Raw genomic sequence first — 11,097 nt, 5'->3', positions numbered from 1 at the left:
ATATATACTGGTCAGGAAGGAGTCTTCCTCTCTCCCTGGCACTGGGTATACTGGTACTAATCCATAACCAGATGGAGCCCCGGGACACATGGCAGGTATAGTCCACCCCTCGCCTTCATAGCTTTTTAACTAAATTCATTTATTAGGACCCCACGTGTATTCAAGTAAGGTGGGTTTCTAATACATACACATACCACCCAAGGGCCCTGTTTTTTCAGGACAGTCCTGGTTTTCAGTTGCTGGTTGGTTGGGGGGGATCTCTCTGACATGCCCACAGATCTGTGAAATCAGTGGAGATCTGGCATTGCTTCACCCACGCGACCACCTTCACGCCACAGCTGGCCACCATGAGTGGGTGGATGGCCACGCTTCTGCCCACTCACACTCTCCAGCCCTGCTCCCCAACACGGCTCTCAATTTGGACACTTAAACCGTCGAGGAGTTACGAATACAGAAAAAAGGTTTATTTCAACCCGAATGCCATTATTCTTATTTATTATACGGTAAAAAAGTCATAGATTCAGACGGCCCAATCTCTGCGGCCTCAGTCCCACATGCCAGGTGGCACCTACCCCTCCCATCCTCTTTATTCCCTCTGCCTCTCCCCTGGGGGCAGTATGTACAGGCTGTGGGGGAGGGTACTCCAGTTTCTAGTGATGACATCACCACTGAGAGTGGATTGCCCTTTTAAGATGGGCTGTGGCTTGTCGCCCTTTTAAGAGAAGGCAGAACCCAGGACAGAGGAAGTGATAGAATGTAACAGGGAGGAAAGAAAGAAAGAAAGAAAGAAAGAGACACGGAGGGGAAGATAAAGGAAGGAAGGGAGAGAGCAGACGGCCGATAGAGGGGCAAGAAGGCTTTTACTTCTAATACAGGGTGGGGCAGTAAGACTGTGCAGTGGAGGCTTCTTACTACTATGTTGGAATAGTCCAGGTAGGGTGTGGGGGGCCAAAGGGAAGAAATCTAGAGTTAGAGGGGTGAGGAGTGAGGAGTAAACAGGAAAGATTACCAGAGGGAGGTGGGGGACTGGGAGGCAGGTGAGGGCAGCTGCTGGGGTAGGTGAGGGCAGCTGCTGGGGTAGGTGAGGGCAGCTGCTGGGGTAGGTGAGGGCAGCTCTGGGGTAGGTGGGGGCAGAAGGTGAGGGCACATTCCTTCCTGCAGGAGGCACACAGAGAGCACACCATGAGGTGAGTGACCCCCTGCCTGGGATCCCTGTGCTGGATCAGGTCAGATCACGTTGGATCGCTGTGTGTCTGGATGTGTCACGCGTGTAATGCTGCCTCTTGGCATGATCTGCCCCTCTGTGTGTCTTGTTGAGTCACGGGTGTGGGGGGGGGGTATTTGTGTAGAATGAGCATATAAATGATCACCGCCAGGTGCAGCAACATTAAAAAGTGATCCTAAATAGGCGATCCTGCTGTGGATCTTTCTGAGCCCCTTGGTCAGTGACGGTAAATCACTTAATTGTACTTTATCCCCCGCGCCATCCCTTGTGTTATCTTTATAATTACAGATAAAGAGTTCTGTGAGCATTAGAAAGACAATTGCTATAAGACAGTGAGATGAAGCGTATGAAGAAGAGACCGCTGAGGTCTTGAGAACTTCTTTATTTCCATGTTGTTTTCAGAATTTTAGCGGACCCGCAATTATTCGGTAAATGAGGAAGTTACCTGGAGTAATGAATTAACGCTCTTCCTAAGGAACCATGCAAAACATGTTGGCGTTGGTTGTGTTAAGGAGCCCGTCTGTGTATATATTTGTACAGGTGTGTTACGCCATTGGCTGTGTGTTGTACATTGTGATGTGTTATTGTATACCTCCCAGACCCTGCTGGGTTTCTGCACCGCTGTAAATGTATAGAATCTCCCTCCCCCATCCAGACTGTTAACACGTATGGGAAGTGGATGTGTATATACATGCCTAGCGCCTGCTAAACATCTGTACAGAAATATGTAGCCGGGACGTCCACACATACATACACATTCATATAGTGGTGTGTGTGTATATGGGAGTGTATGTGTAATATATATATTATATTTACTATTTGGTCCGTCTTGTCTGCCCTTTTTATTTATAGATTATGCTCACCCTGAGCATTCTTCTGTTCCTTTACTGTGGTTGCATGTTCTTCTTCCGCTAGGTGTCTGTTCCAGGTATTTACTACTCCTTTCTGTTACAAGTGTTGCATGGTATATATACGAAACCTGCGCGATATCGCGATGCTAATATCTAGCATTACAATAGTGCGCTATGGATTTAATTTATATGGCGCCTTCATATTCTGCAGCGTTGTACAATGAGTTAACAGGACGTGACGATTAGTGCGTCACATAGCAATTAGGACTCAACAGAAACAAGGTGAGGAGGATCAAAGGAGCTTGCAATCTATATGCAGCGTACAAGGCTGGTGTTCTGTAGCCGGAACTGGTGACACGCGCGCTCAAAACAACACGTAAGGGCACAGAGACACCTAGACGTGGAATATAATATCACGCGCCAACTACCTTCGCTGGCCGTCTACCTGCTCCTGTCCCGCGCGTCGCTCTCGTTTTATTATGTCTGTCTCTTTTATTTCTCCCCTGTTTGCTGTCGCTTGTGGTATCTCCTGCCTTTCTCAAACAGCCTTATATGGACAAAACCACAACCGTGAGAGGGGGGGAGTAGGGGGAAATAGCTAAGGCTAAAGCAGAATGTGTGTGTGTTTGTACATGTGTCGGTGGGTTTGTTCCCGTGTGTCGGTGGGTTTGTTCCCGTGTGTCGGTGGGTTTGTTCCCGTGTGTCGGTGGGTTTGTTCCCGTGTGTCGGTGGGTTTGTTCCCGTGTGTCTGTTACATTTCTTTTATATTAAAATAACACTGCGGAGCAGCCTCACCCACGTGTGTTTTGTGCGCGTGCAAAGTGAAATGTGCACTATTCTGTCTCCCGCTCGGTGCTTCACGTGTGAACGCAAAGCGTGTATTCACAGAATGTTCCCTGCTCTGTTACACAGCTCGGTGAGCGCCGTGTTTCTTGCGCATACCTTTCTAACAGGCGAGCGTGACGTACATCACAAAACTTTCTATTGACGAGCAAGCTGCCGTCATGCGTCGGTGCCATCAGCGCCGGGAAGCAAACCAAATCATCTGCCCATTCCTGGTACCGGACTGGCGAGTTAGATCATATCTAGCCTCGTGCTGCACTTTTACAGCGCGTGCTGTCGGCCACCGGCCCGCCGGGCAACTAGCCAGTGTGTCTGATGTCACCCGTTAAACGGATATCGCTGTATTGATCATCATATTTATTTGCGGAGATGGAGAGTCTCGGTTATGGTAGGCGCTCCTTTCTGCATAAGGATGAAACCGCTCATGACACGCAGATATATGTGGTCTGAAGAAAAGATTGGGTGCTAAGCAGGGGCGGGTGCTAAGCAGGGGCGGGTGCTAAGCAGGGGCCAGCAGTAATCAGCTTTATGGCAGACCTTTTAATAAATACACCATACGGGTTGTAGACTGCTGCGAAAGTCTGCAGGACGGTTGTGGTTTCAGCTCGTTGCTTCACTCTACATTGGGAACGAACCAAGGGGGAAGAGCTTGGTTGGCCCTGTATAATGCATAGTTAAATCAGTGAGCTCAACCACTCTTACTGGAGAAACAAGAATGTAATGACATAGAAACATAGAATCTGCTGGCAGATGGTCCCCATTCGGCCCCCATCTAAAATTTCTTTACATCCCATCTAAGCCTCCGACCCTCTAGTTTTAGATGATGGCCTCTCGTTCTAACATTTCTCCTCCTTTTGAAATAAACTTCTCTCCTGTACTTTCTTAAATCCCTTTTATGTATTATTTGTGTTTCTGTTAACTAATGTGCCGTTATCCCGAGGCTTGCACTCCAAAATGGACCGTTCTTCCTCGGATAGTGTTGTAAATGGGTCAAAATGGATAAAAGTAACACTTGGTGCTCACTGCGGATTTTGAAGGGCCTTCTTGGAAGGAGTGCATCCCAGAGATGGAAAGGGGCTTAGTTTGTGTCTTGGGTTCCTAAGGGGTCTCCTTGAAGCTCGCTATTGGGGTTAGAGGTTTAGGTCGGTCACCTAACCTTTTGTGCCGTTTTATATTGATCTCTATGGGTGGACATATTTATGGTTCCTAAGTTCTAAACCCATTTGCCCTGCACCTGATTAGAGAAGCCATGGCCTATCAATATCTGTCGGTGTTACTCTGGATGACCCCCATTCATACTGATCACGCGCCGTCTATATTTTACTCATGGACTGTACTGCAATCAATGGCTAATGCAACACAGGAAGACTAATTGACTAATAGGATGTTGTAATCTGGTTTCCTAATCAACCACATTTGGTGAGATGTCAGCGTTCTGTTACAAGATGTTTGTCTTAATGTCTTTTGTTCCTTGTTTATATAAGATAATGGTTATTACTACCCACTCATCTGATAAGTGTCTAATGTGAGATGATGGGTATTTCTACCCGTTTGTATACTTGTTCTCTTCCAACTCTCATGTGCCTTCAAATTCCACCCTTGACAGTGAGACTCCCGTGGTCACGGCTCGTGCCAACGTAATGGTCTACGACGATGCCAATAAGAAATGGATTGCTGCCGGGACCGGCGCTCAGGGACCCAGCCGTGTGCAGATCTTCCACAACCCGACATCACAGGCCTACCGTGTAGTAGGCAGAAAGATGCAAGATCAGCAGGTACCCTATGGGCGGGCTTAGATCCTCAGGGGCAGGACTTGAGAAGTGTTAGACCACCAGGGATTGGTCTTTATCTAACAGTGTTAGAGAGGCTATGTATAAGGATTGATTCTGTGCAGAGGGGTGAATTAGATAGCTGTAAATCAGTTTTTGGGGCAATTACTTAATAGTAAATAGTAGAAGAATTAAATGATATATTTAGAGAGCGTTGGCAGATTCCATAATTGTATTGCAATGGGGGAGAGTTAAACTATCCAACAATAAAATGAAATGAGGACCTTGCTCTTGGGAGCTTACAATCTATTGGGAATGGAAGCTCTGGAGTCTTGTGTAAGGCAGTTTCCTTGGTCCTTCAATGAAGACTTCCTCTTGGCTCGCTTCCCCCAAACTCCGGACCTTAATAAAAAAAAGAAAAAAACTATTTTAAAAAAAAAATCTAACTTACTAAATCCTATGTATTGTACGAGTGTAAAATGTTTTAGAGAGCTGCGCAGTGAAGGATAGAAGCCTATTGGCTGCTGCGTATCCTCCGAACGTCCCGCTGTGAAAGTCTATGGAGGGGTGCAGCTGGGAAGTTGGCTGTAACGGGATAATAGAGGGTTTACGTGACTGCAAAGTCAGCAGGTATCGGAGAGACTCTATAACGCTCTCATATAAAGCTCTTCCATTGATTTTAATGGGAGTGTTTTCCAGCCAGTGATTGGCTGCTTCAAACTGACATAAAACACAGACAGCGGAGGGGGTGGCACGTGTCTTATTATTTTCTATAGGTAAAATAGTCCATATAAGAGTACTTATGCCCATTGGTGGCGGGACGCTGTCCCTTTAACCTCCGCTCCCCGGGTTCTTGGCGATATGTGGCTTAAGATCATAGGAGTTGCATTTAACAAAAGATGGAGACTTTCTATGTTGCCGCCTTCAAAGCTTCTGTTTCATGAGTAGGTGGTCAAGTGTCCTCCTGCATTAAATAAATGAAATTGATGACATCACACCTCTCTGACCTCACTTCTCGCCCCCCCCCCCAATAGGTGGTTATAAACTGCCCCCTGGTAAGAGGGTTGAAGTACAATCAGGCCACCCCTAACTTCCACCAGTGGAGGGATTCCCGGCAGGTGTGGGGCTTGAACTTTGCCAGTAAAGATGAGGCCATGCAGTTTGCTGCAGGAATATTGCAGGCCTTGGAAGCGCTGGAGACAGGTGCGTGTCCGACTTCATCTTCCCCTCCGCATCTTCTTCTTCCTCTTCCCAGATCCAGCTGCAGTTATTGCGTATATAATCTCTCTTCCAGGGTCCAGCAACTGGCCTCAGCAGAATGGGCCCCGAGTGGAGGAGCCCGAGCAGCCCAGGAGGTAAACGCACATTAATACCCTAATAATAAAAATACACTTAATAATTAACACCCCCCCACACACACACACCGTGCTGTGGGGTCGCATGTGGATCCATAACACGGCACAGAGGGGGTCGGATCTGATATGGGAAGTCTGTCTGTTTAAGCAGAGCTTAAAATACACAAAAGATATAGATATAGAACGTATGCTGCATCCCTGCGTAAAAAGAAGCCAAATATTGCTGACGGATGGGAATGCTGGGAGTTGCAGCTAAAAGTAGCAGGGACAGAACGTCACCTGCTCCCATAAGCACTTTGGGTGTTTATTCACTAAACAGTGATTTGTATGCGAGTAATGTAATGGGAAACAGGACCCTCTTGCGTTCTATGAACAGCCAACCGAGAAGGGTTTCTCCTGCAGTAAAAGGCTCGGTTGGCCCTTTGTATCGTACGGCTCTCTTGCGCATTGTTTAGTGAATAAACCCAGCAGACTGGATGAACCGGTATGTGAGTAGCCACCTGTACCGTGGAGGCCAGAGAGACCTTAATCTGTTCCGTAGTCCGTTGATTGGTGTGACCGGTGACGCCACATCTGCCGGACCGATAAAGTGGGCTGTAAGGCAGCCACGTGACGGCTAGTAGTGAACCGTGCGCTTGCGATGGTGCAAACCGTTTGATTTCACTTTATCGTGACTTGTTTGGAAAGATCGTTGCTGCCCACAAGGCTATTTGGAGAGCTTTTACACAGCTTTTAAAAAGCATGCGGAGCCCCGTTTTAGACCGTTAATCGCGTCGGTCCTACACCTCGCACACAGACGTTGGATACTTTGGAAAATTTCTGAAACTGCAGCAATAAATGTGTGCGTCGGAGCCTTCCGAGCATCAAAACAGTTCCCCGAAACACACGAGAGTCTCTGAATCATTCCTTCTCAGGGATTTCTAATGATTTTTACTGGCAGAAAAGAAATTGGTGGCTTTTTTTTCCATTTGTTAATTGTTCACTTTAAATCGGCCTTCAGGGCAGAACTTGGGAAATAAAATAAAAATTATAAAATAAATCGAAAATTTTAGTTTAAAAAAAAAAAAAACAACAAACATTGGCAGAAGGGTAAAACGGTATTTTTCTATACAGCGCTCTCAGTGATGTCCTTATTGGGCTACTGAATGGCTATCCCTAGTGGGTGACACAATGTATCAAAGTCTAACTCGCTCTTTATTGGGGTCCGTTACTTTATATCCCTTTTTATTGTGAAATGGTGGTTATCTTTCTGAATTATTCTTATATAAAATTATTTGGAATTGTTATATTGAGATCAGCATTTTATTTGGTTTTTCAGGATGCAGATGGAACCGGAACAGAAAATGCAGAGTCCCGGTGAGGTATTATCGGGTCAGGCCCCCCCGGGGGGGTATTTGGCTGGTGATAAATAGCTTGGTTTTCTTGACATTGTCTTTTTCTTTCATACACAGTGGCTCCAGTGATCCCAGCAGCTGGTCCGCCTGCCCCACCAGGACCTCCTCCACCACCAGGGCCGCCACCACCACCAGGAGGCCCACCTGCACCTCCGGCTCCCCCAGGGGCTGGTCCCCCACCGGCTCCCCCTCTCCCATCTGGAGGAGGCGGTGGTGGTGGTGGAGCAGGTGGAGGGCTTGCTGCGGCTCTTGCAGCAGCCAAACTAAGAAAGGTGTCAAAGGTGAGACCCGAGCGTAGCTGGTGACTTGGGGGAGTGGGTATGGCTCAGCGGGGGCGAGTATAAGAGGGTGGAGGGCTATGGTGCTGGTCCGGTAGTGGATGGGCCGGTGTAATCTTGTGCACTTAACAGCACTATGTCTTTCGTTTTTTCTTCTTCAGGATGAAGCAAGTAGCGGACCCTCGCCAGTAACCGGGGGCCCACCTAAGCCGGACATCAGCCGCACCAGTGGGGGAGCATCAGTAGGAGGAGGCGGCGGCGGCGGACTGATGGAGGAGATGAATGCAAAGCTGGCACGCAGGTAAAAAGTTAACTGTGACAAAGGGGATACGTGTTCCTCGTCGGGCTCCTCGGAATGTTCCAGTCATCCCGACCCCCGATGATTCTGCATCTGCCTCTTTTGCTCCATTAACCCGCATTATGTAATTTGCGCAGGTTGAAGATGACGCAGCAGAGCGAGCGTCCGGCCCCCACGGCCACGCAAGATGACAATGACATTCAAGGAGGGAGGAATCAAGGGGGTGAGTACCGATTACGATGACATTTAGCAAAAAAGTATGACTTTAACCCTATTCTTTAGGTTAGAATACATACAAAGGGGGGGGGGGCTTGGGCAAATACATATCCTGCCTCCAATAAGGGTGCCTATTAATGCCGAGCGGAGGTATACATTTACCCCTGTCTTGCGAACGAAGTGTTTTGTGCTGTCAGGTTAGTGGGTACATCAATGGCGGCCATCATCACCCTGAGGCTTTCGCCAGCTCACTCATCTCTTCTTGGTTTCAGAACCCACCCGCCGTCCCTGGGACCGAGGAAGTACCACGTTACCAAGGTAACTCCTAATCCTCGCCTACATCGGGGGGGGAAAGAACATTTTTGGTTGCTACACAACATTATCCCCCGTGTAATGTTAATATAAAGAACATTTTAAAATGATTTTCTCCAGGATGAAGTCCACTGTCAGCAGTACAGAGGTGGCCCCAAGTCCCGAGGACACGGACTCCATGGAGAAAATTAAACAGGTAACGGAGTTGTGTTTTCACTATTTGACTACAAAATGTCTTCAGACGAAGAGCTGGCCCTGAATAATGTATAGTTAAATCGGCGAGATTTCCTCACCCTTTGACTTATACATCATGCAGGACTCGCTCAGCCTTTCTTGCTGGAGAAATTTGCCGGTGTTGAGCATTTATAATAAATAGTGAATTAAGGAGCTGAAACATCATCTCTCCATTTAGTGAATTAACCCCCTTGACAGTCAGTCGCGTTGATACTTGGCACTGTGATACACTCACAAGGGGTTGGCAGGAGAGCTGACCATTTCAAATCAATACCTGCCCCATGCATTATGCAGCTTACAGCCCCATACAGTGACACCCTGTCAATTTGTTAGTGGGGTATTGCATAGAACATATATATATTATGTAATATACTGTACTATATAAAGGATATATATAAAATAATTATATAATGTTACAGAGCTTGTTACACTTAAGTGCAAAGCATTCATATTGGTTTGGAGTGATATTGGTTAATACTAATATATCATATAATATATATATATATATATTTTATATACATTACATTAATATAATAATGTTAAGTTATTTAAGTTTTTAAGTTTAGTTGTTAAGCACAAAACATTCATATGTATTATTCTATACAATAAAAATGTAAAGCATTCATATTGGTTGGGAGTGATATCTATCGGTTTTAGGACACAACTTAATTACAAAAGCACACAGAAGCAGATTGTATAATTTGACTGATAAAGTCCTGTATTATATAAGTGCGTATATTTATCCTATATATACTTATATATTTCTCATGGTTATGTAACTTGACAGGAACTGCTGGAGGAAATGAGGAGAGAGCTTCAAAAAGTGAAAGAGGAAATTATTGAAGGTGAGGCGCGTGCAATACAAAGCGTTCTAAACCTAAACGCCTTAAACTTCGCGACCGTCACCCCCCCACACGTTTAATAATCATATCTTTGTTAAATTCTGATTCCTCTTTTTCATTTTTAGTGTACCCACACAGTTTCTACATTTGTCTTTTTCTATACTTTTATATAGTCTGCCATTTAGTATGACTAATGTGCGTTAAAAAAGAAACACATTTGCAGTTTTTCTTGGGATTTTTTTTTTCCACGTTAGGTGCCACTGATTGGACGGGGAGACAGAAAATAATTTAACATTTTTCTTCATTAATAGTTACGCTTTTGATATATAGAATATTTTGTTTAGGTTTACTCCTTTTTTTTTTTTTTTTAATATAAGAGCAAATCCTCTGACCTGTATCAATGCCTCTATATGCGAGCCGTGCGCACTAAAAATATTACAAAGCCTGCGTTTTTTACCCCGTATTATCTTAACATCCTGGTAACTTAAATAAATAGGAAAAATAAATTTTTACGTTGTAAACAATTAACAATTTTTTTTCAATCCACATAGATTAAATATTTGTGCTTCCGGACCTGTAGTTTTTCGTTAAACCATAATATTTACGGGCCTGCGGTACAAAACGGTTACAAAATACGTGAAATGTGGAAACGAAAGTAGCAGTAAAGTGACGAAGCATTCAGCGCGCTAAAACACTGTGGCCCTTTTGCAAGTTACAGCTAGATATGTGAGTGATGTCTGAATTCGAGGCTCTCTCGTGTATAACGTCTGCTTCTTTCCTCCGCCAGCGTTCACACAGGAGCTACGCAGACGGGGCGCACCATGAAGTCGGCCGCCTTCCCCCCCCCCCCCCCGGTATCTCAGGCTCCACCAACAGTGCTCTACAGGGGCCCGGCGATCATTCCTCTGCTGTGCGGGGGTCCCCAATTAGGAGAGGGTAGCAGCCCCCACCCTCTGTACACGGCCTCCGCTGCAAATCTGAATCCTGTACTAATAATTGCATCCCATACTAATTATATGACTCCATATACACACACAATCTTATTCTAATCAATGCTTTCCAGACATTCAGTACTAATCTCTCCGCCTGCCCCCCCCCCACACTCTGCAGTGTGGCTCTAAACGGGTTAGCAGAGGCTGAAAGCTTCGGCCAACAGGATTATTTTTTAAGGGATAATTAACGGGTTTCTTTCTTTTTTATTAGTTTTTTTTTTTGTATAAAATTTACATTGTATCAGATGTACTGCCACCCAGCTACAGCATAGCTTCGCTCTTCGGGGGTGGAACCGGTGAAGGGTTATAGTCTTGTATTTTATATATAGAGTTAGGATCACACACTGGATAAAGGGAGAACGGTTTGGGGTGTTTGACTGTCCTCCACTGGTGCTACAACAAGCACATGTAGCACAGAAAGGGACAGCCATTGGGGTAAGTGCTTTTAAGTATTCCAAGCCATTATATATATATATGGGACTTTTTGT

At 45.7% G+C, this 11,097-nt stretch overlaps 1 protein-coding gene across 1 annotated transcript; it reads left to right on the top strand.

Annotated features, from left to right (window-relative positions):
• The first annotated feature begins 1,182 nt into the window (after positions 1-1,182).
• Positions 1,183-10,442, top strand: LOC149280229 (vasodilator-stimulated phosphoprotein-like). Its single transcript, XM_089500596.1, has 14 exons — positions 1,183-1,187; positions 2,141-2,153; positions 3,030-3,145; positions 4,526-4,694; positions 5,723-5,891; positions 5,983-6,043; positions 7,362-7,399; positions 7,495-7,718; positions 7,877-8,016; positions 8,151-8,236; positions 8,502-8,547; positions 8,662-8,737; positions 9,563-9,620; positions 10,405-10,442. Exons 1-14 carry the CDS (start codon positions 1,183-1,185, stop codon positions 10,440-10,442), a joined length of 1,239 nt encoding a protein of 412 aa, XP_089356722.1.
• Positions 10,443-11,097: the final 655 nt, after the last annotated feature.

Source organism: Sceloporus occidentalis, unplaced genomic scaffold (assembly GCF_023333645.1).
Source record: "Sceloporus occidentalis isolate IW3139 unplaced genomic scaffold, rSceOcc1.0.p SCAF_157, whole genome shotgun sequence".
In the NCBI taxonomy this organism is placed as follows: Eukaryota; Metazoa; Chordata; class Lepidosauria; order Squamata; family Phrynosomatidae; genus Sceloporus; species Sceloporus occidentalis.
Note: the sequence above shows the minus strand (reverse complement) of the source record. Positions and strands in the feature narration are given on the sequence as shown.